This window comes from Triticum urartu, chromosome 2, assembly GCF_003073215.2.
Source record: "Triticum urartu cultivar G1812 chromosome 2, Tu2.1, whole genome shotgun sequence".
Lineage (NCBI taxonomy): Eukaryota > Viridiplantae > Streptophyta > Magnoliopsida > Poales > Poaceae > Triticum > Triticum urartu.
This window is the reverse complement of record NC_053023.1, coordinates 85,185,728-85,201,457: the sequence shown is the minus strand read 5'-3', so window position 1 is coordinate 85,201,457 and position 15,730 is coordinate 85,185,728. Positions and strand designations below refer to the sequence as shown.

Sequence of the window (15,730 nt, the reverse complement as noted above, 5' to 3'; positions counted from 1 at the left end):
GATAAATTTTGGTACTCCCTTCTATCAATATTAATTGCCCTAATTTAGTATAATACTAAATCAGATTAATTATCGCTGATTTAGTATAATACTAAACCAGCGGCAATTAATATTACTCAAAGGGGTACCAAAATTTACTAAAATTATACAACTAATATGGATCGGAGTGAGTGCAAGATATGACTTTCTCTAGCATGCTTCAATCAGTGACCGCGTGATTGAAATTACGAGTGTGTAGTCTGTGTGCCATTCAAAACAGAATATTGCCGTCTTTACATGATTAAAAGTCAAATTTCAAGTTTATAAAAATATATTCTGCTCTCCCAATATTATTATTACCAAACATTGGAATAATATTACCGCCATAGCGGTGCTAGTAATGGTAGACGTTTTCGGATGGACCGCAATACCGTGGCCTGAGAAAATAATGTACAATGCGAACTTTTATTAGCAAATTATAGTACTTTCTACTTGTGGATTACATTGATAATTGTGGAGGTTGTTTCAAGCTTGACAACTCCGGCGCTATTTTATTGTACAACCTGATGGATGGGTTTCTCAACAAATTGCAATACACGAAACATAAATTTGGCGACTCACAATTTTGATTGCGTGGTGCTCATGTTATTCAAAAGGGGAACCCGTCTTTTAGGCGGCGCAAGTGCATTCTTAAGATCATTAACAATCTTGTTTTTCTCCCGACAAAACCAAGACTAGAATAATACTGTACGTGCCTGTTAGTATACCATCATCAGCAGACGTTTTTGAAAGTGCACGGCGTACGCGACGAAACACATCCGTGTCCACTTTCAAGGGCACCGGAGATTTGACTAGTGATTTTTATACAGCATGGACGGCTGCAAAGTTTCACCTTTTTGACAATATAAGAAAGAAAAGAAAAAAGCACGGAAGAGATTAAAAAAGAAAATCAAAAAGCAGAAAGAAGAATCTCAGGTCATGTGTAGGGAGCTCAGTGGGTGCCAGAGAGTGTTAGGCCGCAGAGGATCCCGCTAGCCGCGCCGCAAGTGCGTACTGGTGGTACTAGTCCCGAGTCGGGAGGGGCCAATGCTTTCCTTTCCCTCCATATTTAAACGGCCCATTGGCGGGGCACCCGACGCGGCACGGGACGGCCGGGCGGCGGTCACGCTGCGAAGTAGGGGCCATGCAGCCGCCGATCCGCCGGGACCCACGCGTCAGTGGCACCGGCGTCGCCCCTCGCGGGTCATTCTCATTCGTGCAGGAGATGCCACGGCTCCGGGCTCAAGGCCAGAGCACGAACCATTCATGGGCAGTGAATGATCGGTCTGTTCGTGTGTGTGTTTGTTTTTTAATCAAAAATAGAAGAAGAAACGAACCCTAAAATTCAAAGTGTATGTTTTTTAATCAAAAATATAAGAAGAAAGAAACCCTAAAATTCAAAGCGGCGGCCCCGTAGTTTAGGGCGTTCACACAAAGCTGACCTGCCCCTGTTGGCTTTCGGAATCCATCCCAACTGACTGACCGATTCCGTTCAACACTTGTAGGTCACTCATCTCATTCCGGACCAGGCATGGAATGATCCTTTCGCCCATTTGAAAAAGGACACCTACTATGTTGGTCAACAAAGCCCGGTGGGCGGGTGCCCTACCAAATGGGGGGCGAACCTTAAAATAAATTTTTGAGCATTTTTTTTTTCAAACAAAAAATGGAGCAAATCTGCCCTAATGGGCAATGGCACCACTTTTGGAAGTAAAAATTGCCTCGAGAAAATCACTGCTAGCCATGCACATTTCACATTTGCGCACAAGAAAATTTTGCAGTAGTCCAAGTAGGAGTATTTGCAGTGCGGGGAGGACAAGATGCTCAGGGCAAGACACTGCAACCCCAAAAGGCCTCTCGGCCTGAAAGGCGAAGCAGGACCGCTGCAGCTGCGACAAGGCAAGCAGAGGACACGATCATGCCATCCGGCAACTCCGATGAACCGCTTGCGTTCCGTCCGAGGAAGCAAAAACACCATCGATTAGTACCACAACAGACTCGTCTCATCTTTACAGGTTTTGACGGACACTATAATGGCGAGCCAGCCACCATCATCAAGGGCAAAAAAAAAGTCAGACACGACACAGTTTCGCAAGGACGGCAGGGAAGCCTTATTGCTGATGTTATGTACCGGGCTGGGCTGGGCTGGGCTAAACAACTTACGCCGCCGCCAACGACCGAGGGCGGGAATGAAACCAAGGTATTTTTTCTAATGGTGGATGAATGGAATTGGAAACTCATTTCGACGACCAATTCCGGTTGTTGTTGGTGTTGCTGCTGCTGTTGTTGTTCCTCGGCTTGGCGTTCGGCTGCCAGGCCCGGTTCCCTTGCTTCTTTATATCTTGCGGATCCACCATCTGTACAGTCCTCTGCTTCTTTGCTGCAATGACAAATCAAAAATTAGTACACTGTTATGCTCATTGGCAAAATTAGCTCGATTAATATTTAACTGTTTGGCTATAATCTAAGCTAAAAGGCAATCAGAGCAGTTCAAGCCATAATTTACAGCCAGCAATGATGTGATGTTGCCACAGGTAATAACAAGCCCAAAATTTCATGGTCAAACACATACCATTATCGAATTCTTGGTACCCCTCCTGAAGCTTTCGCTTTGTCATCTCTAGCTTGGAGTTAGTTGCCAGTTCCAACTTTGCATTCTTGGCGAGATCTAGCTTTGCTCGAAGCGAGTTCGCATCAGGGTTGCCCGCCGGTTTCTACAGGGCAGGCACAGAATTTAGGATTAGTATGAATAAAACAACCACAAATAGTATTTTGTTCGAGGTGCAATATGCTCACATCAGATGGCACCGGTTGCGGTCTCCCTTGAGCGGGCGAGGCACCTTGCTGCTGCTTAGGCCTCACTTGAGGTCTCCCACGACCCGACTCAGCATTTGAGGGCTTCGCCAGCATGGCCGCAATGAATTGCTCTCTCGTTTGCCCATTGGCCAGTTCTTGCGGCCGTGATTGCCTTGCTGCAGATTGTTCTTGCCTCCAGCTCTGGTCAGGGTCATACTGCTGGGCCACTGGCTGCGGCGGCCTTCTAATTGGTTCTTGGCTCCCCGGATGCCGCTGTACACTGTTCCTTGTATCTGTTGATAATTCACAAAACAATCAACATGTCAAACGCTAGTCCCTGGCAAAGAACAATCACAGAGGGGATCAAAGAGGGTTAAGATGTCACTCACTTCCAGCATCATCCATTCCATCAAACATCCTAGAGCCCTGGTTATCCTGAGAAATTCCAGATGGAATTGTGTCAGATCATACCATGGACCCCATAAGCTGCAGAGCGGTTAATTTCTAGGTAAAATCAATTACCTCCGAGAGTCGGATGGAAGTACTCGGTGTGGCGAAGAGTGCCCCCTCGTCCACGGAAGGAGATGACATTCCTCGGTCTTCCTGCTCCAGACTAGACGGATGCATGGACTGAGGGGTGTGATCTGCGAATTGTTTGCAGAAGAGAACAATTAATCAGCTAATGAAGTAGTAGCACATAACTAGCTTATAGTACAAGCCTACAAGGCAAGCATTACTTAAGTAAAAACTTGAAATATGATGAACTATTTTGATCGCTACTTACCAACAATGGCATCTCCGCTGCCTCCATTGCTCATCCATTCGTCAACTATACTCTTCCAACCCCTGCGATTCACACGAAACATGCCAAAGAATGTTACTACAATAAAAATGGGCATGGATAGCTAATGGAGATACAGAAGTACAGTAGAAAATAATTTTCTGGAAATGGTTTGGACCAAGAAAAACATGGAGATACATACCCGATGAGCAACCGTACGAGGTGCCGAATCTGCTTGGAGTTGTGCTTCCGGAGGGTGCCCACGGTCTTCCCAATCGCAGTGACCTATGAGGACGAATCCGCGTGAGCACCAGCCAATACAAAGAAGGAAATAAGCATGGCAAATCGATCAACGGAGCTCCTGTGGATGTCGCGTCTCTCACCTTCAAGGTGTGCACCGTGAACTCCAGCTGCTGCAGCCGCCGGAGCAGATCGAGCAACGCCGCCTCCGACTGAAACAGCACGGCAGAACAGATTCAGCACGGGCGGTTACCACTTACCAGCCAACAACCAGCGGCACGGACGGCGGCAGCGGCGTGGAGAACAAGGGGATGAGCGTGACCTTTTCCTGGTAGTTGACGAGGACGGCCTTGATTTTCTCGGCCTCGGCGGCGACGGAGTCGTCGTCGTGGCGGGGCGCTCCGTCGTCGGTAATGGCCTCGGCGCGGTCGGAGCTGCAGAGGCTGGGGACGCTGGCGGCGCCCTCGGGGAGGAGCTGCTCCTGCTGCTGCGCCTGCGCCTGCGGCACAGCGGCGGGCGCCCCTGCCTGAGGACGCGCCGCTGCCGCCGCGGCGGCCGCCGCCGTGGGCGCGCCGGAGGACGCGAGGAGGAGCGCCGTGTAGAGGCGCTCGGCTATGGCGTCGCGCCGGGCGCGGAGGGCTGCGGGCTGCTCGGACGCGGCGACGTCGATGGCCCCCTCGATGGCGTCGAGGATGGTCTCGCCGCCTCCCCGGAAGAAGTTGACCCAGTAGCCCACGTCCCTGGACGGCGGCGCCATCGCCGCCCGCCGATCGATCGGGCTCCGACCCACCGGCCCCCAATCAAAACCCACTCCTTCCTCCCCGTGCGGCGGCGACGGACGGAGATTGGTTAATTCAAGTTTTAGTTCCGATTCAGTTCTTCCGTTACCGGCCAAGATGGATGGATGGATAGATAGACGAACACAAAAAAAGGTAAAAATATAAAAAGTGTCTACTGCGGATTGGCACACCCAGGCGCAAGAACTCGCCAGGGGGTTGGCATTACCATCCACCAGAATCTATCTATCCGTCCACCAATCTCACGGCCGGCGCACGCAAGGACGAGGACGGGACCGGTGACGGTGAGGGCGGACGGACGGGAGGAAGAACGAAAGGGAAAGGAGAAAAAAATGGGTTTTTGCCCCGGGTCTGCTTTCCTTCCTCCTCGGTGCGTGGCTAATTCCGATCTTTGTCCTGTCTACTGCGGATTCCCCGTCGCCCCCACGAGCGAGGGAGGGCCTGCGCTGCCGCGAGTGGGAGGTGGAGGGGGGAGAGGGGGCGGGGGGAGTGCGCGGCGCTTGTGGTGGTGATGGCTGCTCAGCGATTTCCTCCAGGTCCGGGGGATGGATGCGATGCGAGCGATGCGATTGCGAACGCGGCGCCGCAATCCAGTCCAGCCCCCCGGCGCGTGGCCGTACCGCGAGCGAGGGAGGGGGTAGGGGGGGCCGTGTGCGTGAGCGTAGCGTTGTGTTTCGGCAAGGCTCAGCCCTAGCTGGTGGGTGCGGCGCTACGACAGGTTTCTTGAAACCGCTAGGGCCACGCAACGCATGTGGAAAGAAAAGGAAATGGCATGAACCGTGGCTTGATTGAGAATTTGTGTTTCTCTTCTCTCTTTTATTTTTCACCTTCTTTCTTTACGTGATGCAAACTTGAATTCAGACACATGGCTCCATTCCATTTTTATTTCCAAATTTTTATGTTTGTAATCCAAGCATATACTATGTGTTTGTCTAAATGAAATGTGTTTAGATTGTTTGATGCACGAGACCGCCGCTTGGTGGGGCCACGCGTTGATGAACTAGCTAGCTCACTGGTTGTCATCCACCGTGTGATTTGAGAAATCTATGTCTTGGCTTGACGGGATAAGCTAGATTGGTTGCTTAAAAGATGTGTGATGTATGTTTCTGTGGGTAGATTCATGTTGTTGATTTCTCCTCTGCGGTGATTACTTCAGCTTTGCTTCAAACATGTTTGTGTCCCTTCCGCAACATACTATCACCGCACAAGGTTTGGTGGCGGGGTTGGGGGCGGAGAGGGGTGTGCCTATGTAAAGGGAAACGTTACCTTTTCTGGTCCAATGACGATGCTAGCTTCTGGGGTCAAATGACTTGCAACGCAGAATAAAGTCTGCACGCCAAAGCTTGCATGTGGTTTTGGTGTTAAAAACATTCTTGCACAAAATCTTTGCCTTCTGGACTACGACTCCTACCCAATGTGTGACGTGGTGTCGGAATAGCGAAACCATCTCTCTATTGAATGCAACTTTGCCAACTGGATATGGCAAAAGGTGGCCATCGGGCCCACTTTCCGTCCAATTAGCGATCCCTGGATGGGCTCTACGACCCCTCAGCTACCCCATGCACTAAAATCCTTCGTCTCGCTCACGTTGTTTTGTAAAGTTTGGGATGCGAAAAACGTGAAAGTCTTCCATCAGCAAGATTTAGCACCGAATGATATAATAGTGAATGTTTTCTCTTATTTCAGCTTGTGGACAAATCGGCTAAAAAGCCAAGCTCAAAGATCACGCCACACTGTGGCACTATTTTCTTTCCTCATATTACTGATCCCTGCCCCCCTTCGAAAGTTCCAACAAAAATATGCAACATTGTTTATACAAATCTTATTATTTGAGGTTGCATATGTTTTGTTCTTATCGGCATGAATCACACATTCAATGATGCCTGGTTACTTTTTAGATTTCCGTAGCGGGAAAACATCAACATGTTTCTCTAAACTGCTAGGGGCACGCAACATATGTGGAAAGGAAATGGCATGAACCGTGACTTGTTTGAGTATTTGTGTTTCTCTTCTCTCTCTCCTTTTCACCTTTTCTTTGTGTGGTGCAAACCTAAATACAAATTCATGGCTCCTCTCCATTTGTTATTTCTGAATTTTCTACATTGTAATCCAAGAATATATGTGTTTGCTAATGAAATGTGTTTAGATTGTTTAATGCACAAGACTACTACTTGTTGGAGTTTCGTGTTGATGAACTGGCTAGCTCGCTGGTTGTCATCCACTGTGTGATTTGAGAAATCTATGTCTTGACTTGACAGGATATGCTTGATCGGTTGCTTAAAAGATGTGTGATATATGCTTTTTGTGGGTTGATTCATGTTGTTGATTTCTCCTTTTTGGTGATTGCTTCAGCTTTGCTTAAAACATGGTTGTGTCCCTTTCGCAACATACCTTGGTCTTCCTCTATCACTACGCAAGATGTCTGCATCCGTCTTCAAGCCATTGGTGGACAACTTTGACATATATCTATGGGGATGGACTGTTATCCTTCTCACGGGGTCGGGAAAATGGAGAGGGTTGTGCCTACATAAAGGGAAACGTTACTTCTTCTGGTCCAATGATGATGCTTGCTTCTGGGTCTAAATGCCTTGCAACATAGGATAAAGTCTGCACGCCAAAGCTTGCATCTGGTCATGGTGTTAAAAACATTCTCGCACAAAACATTTACCTTCTCGACTACGACTCCTACCCAATGTGTGACGTGGTGTTGGAACCGCGAAACCATCTCTCATTTGAATGCAACTTTGTTAACTAGATATGGCAAAAGGTGGTCATTGTGCCCGCTTTCCATCAAATTGGCGCTCTCTAGATGGGCTCTGCGACCCCTCAGCTACCCCATGCACTAAAATATTTTGCCTCGCTCATGTAGATTTGTAAAGTTTGGGATGCGAGAAACGTGAAAGTCTTCCGTCAACGGGATTTAGAAGAGGATGATGCAATAGTGAGTGTTCTCTCTTACTTCAGCTTGTGGACAAATCAGCTAAAAAAGCCACGTTCAAAGATCATGCCAGACTGTGGCACAATTTTCTCCAAGTCCGGGGGATGGATGCGATGCGATGCGATTGCGAACTCAGCGCCGCAATCCAGTCCAGCCCCCCGGCGTGTGGCCGTACCGCGAGGGAGGGAGGGGGAGAGGGGTAGGGGGGCGTGTGCGTGAGCGTAGCGTTGTGTTTTGGCAAGGCTCGGCCCTAGCTGGTGGGTGCGGCGCTATGACAGGTTTCTCAAAACTGCTAGGGCCACGCAACGCATGTGGAAAGGAAAGGAAATGGCATGAACCGTGGCTGATTGAGCATTTGTGTTTCTCTTCTCTCTTTCTTTTTCATCACCTTCTTTCCTTTGCATGGTGCAAACTTGAATTCAAACGCATGGCTCCATTCCATTTGTTATTTTCGAATTTTCTAGTTTGTTGCAATCCAAGCTTGTATGTGTTTGCTTGAATGAAAATGTGTTTGGATTGTTTAATGCACAAGAGCGTCGCTTGTTGGGGTCTCGCGCTGATGAATTGGCTAGCTCGTTGGTTGTCATCCACCGCGTGATTTGAGAAATCTATGTCTTAGCTTACATGATATGCTTGGCGGTTGCTTAAAAGATGCGTGATATATGTTTTTTGCGGGATAAGCTTGATCGGTTGCTTAAAAGATGATGATTCCTCCTCTCCAGTGATTACTTCAGTTTTGCTTAAAACATGTTTGTGTCCCTTCCGCAACATACCTCAGTCTTCCTCTATCACTACACATGATGCCCGCATCCGTCTTCAAGCCATTGACAGCTTTGACATATATATATATGGGGATGGATGGCTCTCCTTCTCACGGGATTGGGGGGCGGAGAGGGGTGTGCCTACATAAAGGGAAACGTTACTTCTTCTGGTCCAATGACGATACTAGCTTCTGGGTCTAAATGTCTTGCAACGTACGATAAAGCCTACACGCTAAAGCTTGCATGTGGTCTTGGTGATAAAAGCATTATTGCAGAAAATCTTTGCCTTCTCGACTACGCCTCCTGCCCAATGTGTGACGTGGTGTCGAAATCGTGAAACCACCTCTCTTTTGAATGCAACTTTGTCAACTGGATATGGCAAAAGGTGGCCATCGTGCCCACTTTCCATCCAATCAGCGATCTCTAGATGGGTTCTACGACCCCTCGGCTGCCCCATGCACTAAAATCCTTTGTCTCCCTCATGTTGCTTTGTAAAGTCTGGGATACGAGAAACGCAGAAGTCTTCCGTCAGCAGGATTTGGCACCGAATGATGTAATAGTGAATGTTCTCTCTGATTTCAGCTTGTGGACAAATCAGCTAAAAAGGCCAAGCTCAAAGATCACGCCAGTATGTGGAACTATTTTCTTTCCTCGTGTTAGGGATCCCTGTCCCCCTCCGAAAGTTCCAAAAAAATATGCAACAATGTTTAATTAAGTCTTATTATTTGAGATTGCATATGTTTTGTTCTTATCGACATGAATCACACATTCAATGATGCCTTGCTACTTTTTATATTTTCGTAGCTAGAAAACATCGACAGGTTTCTCTAAACCGCTAGGGCCACGCAACACATATAAAATACATTAGCGGCAAACAATCATAGTGACTTTGTTTGAGTATTTGTGTTTTCCTTTCTTTGTACAATTCACAATTAAATTTAGAAAATGTAGATTGATTGCATTTGTTGTTTTCTAGCTTTCCATGCCCACCCGTGGTACTGTATTCTAATACAAATACATTCGTGTGTATTTGCTTAAATAAATTGTATTTAGATTGTTTAATGCACAAAACTCTCACTTGATGGGGTCTCGTGTTGATGAATTGGCTTGCACTCTAGTTGTTATCCACCGTGTGATTTGAGACATCTATGTCTTGTGCTGAAAGAATATGCTTGGTCGATAGCTTAAAAGCATTGTATATGTTTTACTGAATATATTTGTGTTGATGATTTCTCCTCCCGAGTCATTACTTTAGCTTTGCTTAAAACATATTTTGTGTCCTTCCGCAACCATAACCCAATCTTTCTTTGTCAATGCACAAGTTGCCATCCTCCGCCCTCCAACCATCAATTAACATATTTCTCTTGGGATGGACAACTCTCCTTCTCAATGTGCGGGGATGGGGGGCTTGTGGTTCTCCCTACGGTACTCGGTAGACTCCCTTCCTATTTCATTGGCGTTTTCAACCTACCAAAATTTATAGTAGAATAGTCATATACAAGGAGATATTGCTTCTTTCAGTCCAATGACAATACTTGCTCTCGGGCTAAATGTCTTGCAGCGTGGGATAAAGTTTGCATGACAGAGCTTTCATGTGGTCTTGGTGTTAAAAAATTATTGCATAAAATCTTTGCATTTTGCTGAAATTGCCTACAAATTCCTCCACTCTCCATATTTGCCCTATAAGCAATGCATATTTCATCACTCACCTTACCCGATTAGCTTTGAGAACCATGCTTCTTACCTAGCTATATCAGTACACAGAAATCTTCACGGCCCACACCAAATCACCCAATGTCATATAAATGGAGGGTGCTCTACCTAGACTGATGACTCATAGCCGAGCCGCTTGCCACTCCTTCCCTTGCCATTTTCTCACACCACCTAAACCAAAATGCTTTTGTAGCAACTATTTACATGGGGGATCGATCGATCCTCGCATACCGGTAGACCATGGTTTTGGGCAAAGAGTTGTATGTTCTGTGTGTGCTTTTGCTGCAGGGTATCTTCCAAGAAGAGGGTGATGTCAGAATGATTTTCCTTGAGAGGACCTCTCACCACTAAAGGTGCCTATGCGACACTAGAGTCACAAATGATGTTGCCCGAGATTGAACATAGCTCGACATCACGTGTGCCGGCAGGCATTGATGTCTTCGCCTCGTGTTGCTGCACACAGATCGCTTCAACATGCGCTCAAACCTCAAGTGCAAAAAAAAATCTCGACTAATACTCCTGCACGATGTGTGAAATGGTGCAGGAACCCCGAAACCATCTCTTCTTCAAATGCAGCTTCACCAACTCGATTTGGCAAAAGGTGGCCACGTGCCCACATTCTAGCCAAACAATGATCGCTGATGGGCTCTGCGACCCCTCAGCTACACCATGCACTAAAACCCTGCTTTTGAAGTGTTGGGTTGCATGACACATGAAAGTCTTCCGTCGGCGGGATTTAGCCCCGAATGATGTAATGTGAATGTTCTCTCTGGTTCCAGCTTGTGGAAAAATATGCTAAAAAAGCTGAGCTCGAAGATCACTTCAAACCGGGAAAGAGTTTCTTTCCTCGCATTCGTGCAATTTTGGAATTGAATTAAGGCAGGGATTCTGCCCTCCCCACCCAATGACCCCCCCCCTCACTGTTGGGGAACGCAGTAATTTCAAAAAATTTCCTACGCACACGCAAGATCATGGTGATGCATAGCAACGAGAGGGGAGAGTGTTGTCTACGTACCCACGCAGACCGACTGCGGAAGCGTTGACGCAACGTAGAGGAAGTAGTCGTACGTCTTCCCGATCCGACCGATCCAAGCACCGTTACTCCGGCACCTCCGAGTTCTTAGCACACGTATAGCTCGATGACGATCCCCGGGCTCCGATCCAGCAAAGCGTCGGGGAGGAGTTCCGTCAGCACGACGGCGTGGTGACGATCTTGATGTTCTACCGTTGCAGGGCTTCGCCTAAGCACCGCTACAATATGACCGAGGTGGAATATGGTGGAGGGGGGCACCGCACACGGCTAAGGAACGATCTCAAGGATCAACTTGTGTGTTTAGAGGTGCCCCCTGCCTCCGTATATAAAGGAGCCAAGGGGGAGGGGGCCGCCGGCCAGGAGGAGGGCGCAGGAGGAGTCCTACTCCTACCGGGAGTAGGACTCCCCCCCCCCCCAATCCTAGTTGGACTAGGATTCCCCGAGGGGGAAAGAGAGAGAGGGGGGCCGGCCACCTCTCCTAGTCCTAATAGGACTAGGGGAGGGGGGGCGCGGCCACCTTGGGCTGCCCCTTTCTCCTTTCCACTAAAGCCCATTAAGGCCCATATGGCTCCCGGGGGGTTCCGGTAACCTCCCGGTACTCCGGTAAAATCCCAATTTCACCCGGAACACTTCCGATGTCCAAATATAGGCTTCCAATATATCAATCTTTATGTCTCGACCATTTTGAGACTCCTCGTCATGTCCGTGATCACATCCGGGACTCCGAACTAACTTCGGTACATCAAAATGCATAAACTCATAATAACTGTCATCGTAACGTTAAGTGTGCAGACCCTACGGTTCGAGAACAATGTAGACATGACCGAGACACGTTTCCGGTCAATAACCAATAGCGGGACCTGGATGCCCATATTGGCTCCTACATATTCTACGAAGATCTTTATCGGTCAAACCGCATAACAACATACGTTGTTCCCTTTGTCATCGGTATGTTACTTGCCCGAGATTCGATCGTCGGTATCTCAATACCTAGTTCAATCTCGTTAGCGGCAAGTCTCTTTACTCGTTTCGTAATACATCATCTCGCAACTAACTCATTAGTTGCAATGCTTGCAAGGCTTAAGTGATGTGCATTACCGAGAGGGCCCAGAGATACCTCTCCGACAATCGGAGTGACAAATCCTAATCTCGAAATACGCCAACCCAACATGTACCTTTGGAGACACCTGTAATGCTCCTTTATAATCACCCAGTTACGTTGTGACGTTTGGTAGCACCCAAAGTGTTCCTCCGGCAAACGGGAGTTGCATAATCTCATGGTCATAGGAACATGTATAAGTCATGAAGAAAGCAATAGCAACATACTAAACGATCGAGTGCTAAGCTAATGGAATGGGTCATGTCAATCAGATCATTCACCTAATGATGTGATCCCGTTAATCAAATAACAACTCTTTGTCTATGGTTAGGAAACATAACCATCTTTGATTAACGAGCTAGTCAAGTAGAGGCATACTAGTGACACTCTGTTTGTCTATGTATTCACACATGTATTATGTTTCCGGTTAATACAATTCTAGCATGAATAATAAACATTTATCATGAAATAAGGAAATAAATAATAACTTTATTATTGCCTCTAGGGCATATTTCCTTCAGTCTCCCACTTTCACTAGAGTCAATAATCTAGATCACATCACCATGTGATTAACATCGATAGTTCACATCATCATGTGATTAACAGCCATAGTTCACATCGCCATGTGACCAACACCCAAAGGGTTTAGTAGATTCAGTAATCTAGTTCACATCGCTATGTGATTAACACCCAAGGAGTACTAAGGTGTGATCATGTTTTGCTTGTGAGAGAATCTTAGTCAACGGGTCTGCCACATTCAGATCCGCATGTATTTTGCAAATTTCTATGTCAACAATGCTCTGCATGGAGCTACTCTAGCTAATTGCTCCCACTTTCAATATGTATCTAGACTGAGACTTAGAGTCATCTAGATTAGTGTCAAAACTTGCATCGGCGTAACCCTTTACGACGAACCTTTTTTCACTTCCATAATCGAGAAACATATCCTTATTCCACTAAGGATAATTTTGACCGTTGTCCAATGATCTACTCCTAGATCACTATCGTACTCCCTTGCCAAACTCAGTGGTAGGGCATACAATAGATCTGGTATACAACATGGCATACTTTATAGAACCTATGACTGAGGCATAGGGAATGACTTTCATTCTCTTTCTATCTTCTGCCGTGGTCGGGCTTTGAGTCTTACTCAACTTCACACCTTGTAACATAGGCAAGAAACCTTTTCTTTGACTGTTCCATTTTGAACTACTTCAAAATCTTGTCAAGGTATGTACTCATTGAAAAAACTTATCAAGTGTCTTGATCTATCTCTATAGATCATGATACTCAATATGTAAGCAGCTTCACCGAGGTCTTTCTTTGAAAAACTCCTTTCAAACACTCCTTTACGCTTTGCAAAATAATTCTACATTATTTCCGATCAACAATATGTCATTCACATATACTTATTAGAAATGTTGTAGTGCTCCCACTCACTTTCTTGTAAATACAGGCTTCACCGCAAGTCTGTATAAAACTATATGCTTTGATCAACTTATCAAAGCGTATATTCCAACTCCGAGATTCTTGCACCAGTCCATAGATGGATCGCTGGAGCTTGCATATTTAGTTAACACCTTTAGGATCGACAGAACCTTCTAGTTGCATCGTATACAACTCTTCTTTAGTAAATCCATTAAGGAATGCAGTTTTGTTTATCCATTTGCCAGATTTCATAAAATGCGGCAATTGCTAACATGATTCGGACAGACTTAAGCATAGATACGAGTGAGAAAATCTCATCGTAGTCAACACCTTGAACTTGTCGAAAACCTTTTGCGACAATTCTAGCTTTGTAGATAGTAACACTACTATCAGCGTCCGTCTTCCTCTTGAAGATCCATTTATTTTCTATGGCTTGCCGATCATCGGGCAAGTCAACCAAAGTCCATACTTTGTTCTCATACATGGATCATATCTCAGATTTCATGGCTTCAAGCCACTTTGTGGAATCCGGGCTCACCATCGCTTTTTCATAGTTCGTAGGTTCATCATGATCTAGTAGCATGACTTCCAGAACAGGATTACCGTACCACTCTGGCGCGGATCTTACTCTGGTTGATCTACGAGGTTCAGTAGTATCTTGTTCTGAAGTTTCATGATCATCATCATTAGCTTCCTCACTAACTAGTGTAGGTGTCACAGAAACATTTTCTGTGATGTACTACTTTCCAATAAGGGAGCAGGTACAGTTACCTCGTCAAGTTCTACTTTCCTCCCACTCACTTCTTTCGAGAGAAACTCCTTCTCCAGAAAGTTTCCGAATTTAGCAACAAAAGTCTTGCCTTCGGATCTGTGATAGAAGGTGTATCCAATAGTTTCCTTTGGATATCCTATGAAGACGCACTTCTCCGATTTGAGTTTGAGCTTATCAGGATGAAACTTTTTCATATAAGCATCGCAACCCCAAACTTTAAGAAACGACAGCTTAGGTTTCTTGCCAAACCATAGTTCACATGGTGTCGTCTCAACGGATTTAGATGGTGCCCTATTTAACGTGAATGCGGCTGTCTCTAATGCATAACCCCAAAACGATAGTGGTAGATCGGTAAGAGACATCATAGATCGCACTATATCTAATAAAGTACGGTTATGACGTTTGGACACACCATTACACTATGGTGTTCCAGGTGGCGTGAGTAGTGAAACTATTTCACATTGTTTTAATTGAAGGCCAAACTCGTAACTCAAATATTTTACCTCTGCGATCATATCGTAGAAACTTTTATTTTCTTGTCACGATGATTTTCCACTTCACTCTGAAATTCTTTGAACTGTTCAAATGTTTCAGACTTATGTTTCATCAAGTAGATATCCCCATATCTGCTCAAATCATCTGTGAAGGTCAGAAAATAATGATACCTGCTGCAAGCCTTAATATTCATCGGACCACATACATCAGTATGTATGATTTCCAACAAATCTGTTGCTTGCTTCATTGTTCCGGAGAACGGCGTTTTAGTCCATAAGGCATGGTTCGCAAGCATCAAGTGATTATAATCAAGTGATTCCAAACTCCCATCAGTATGGAGTTTCTTCATGCGCTTTACACCAATATGACCTAAACGGCAGTGCTACAAATAAGTTGCACTTATCATTATTAACTTTGCATCTATTGGTTTCAATATTATGATTATGTGTATCACTACGATCGAGATCCAACGAACTATTTTCATTGGGTGTGTAACCATATAAGGTTTTATTCATGTAAACAGAACAACAATTTATTCTCTTACTTAAATGAATAACCGTATTACAATAAACATGATCAAATCATATTCATGCTCAACGCAAACACCAAATAACACTTATTCAGGTTCAACACTAATCCCGAAAGTATAGGGAGTGTGCGATGATGATCATATCAATCTTGGAACCACTTCCAACACACATCGTCACTTCACCCTTAACTAGTCTCTGTTTATTCTGCAACTCCTGTTTCGAGTTACTAATATTAGCAACTGAACTAGTATCAAATACTGAGGGGTTGCTATAAACACTAGTAAAATACACATCAATAACATGTATATCAAATATACTTATGTTCACTT

General features: G+C 45.7%; 1 protein-coding gene across 1 annotated transcript; it reads right to left on the bottom strand.

The window, feature by feature from the left end:
* Positions 1-1,980: 1,980 nt before the first annotated feature.
* On the bottom strand, positions 1,981-5,291 carry LOC125536014 (probable mediator of RNA polymerase II transcription subunit 26b). The gene is made up of 9 exons (XM_048699096.1): positions 4,158-5,291; positions 3,979-4,047; positions 3,798-3,880; positions 3,599-3,660; positions 3,337-3,458; positions 3,204-3,249; positions 2,815-3,107; positions 2,591-2,732; positions 1,981-2,398 (listed from the first exon to the last, which is right to left on the bottom strand). The coding sequence occupies exons 1-9, from the start codon at positions 4,590-4,592 to the stop codon at positions 2,256-2,258; spliced, it is 1,395 nt and encodes a 464-aa protein (XP_048555053.1). The 5' UTR covers positions 4,593-5,291; the 3' UTR covers positions 1,981-2,255.
* Between the last annotated feature and the right edge of the window lie 10,439 nt (positions 5,292-15,730).

Excerpts from the sequence above, each read along its gene's own strand:
- LOC125536014 (XM_048699096.1), bottom strand. The coding sequence starts at position 4,592 with ATGGCGCCGCCGTCCAGGGACGTGGGCTACTGGGTCAACTTCTTCCGG. Across the intron at positions 3,881-3,978 it reads TCACGGTGCACACCTTGAAG|GTCACTGCGATTGGGAAGAC; the intron begins GTGAGAGACGCG and ends TCGTCCTCATAG. Across the intron at positions 3,661-3,797 it reads CTCGTACGGTTGCTCATCGG|GGGTTGGAAGAGTATAGTTG; the intron begins GTATGTATCTCC and ends TGTGAATCGCAG.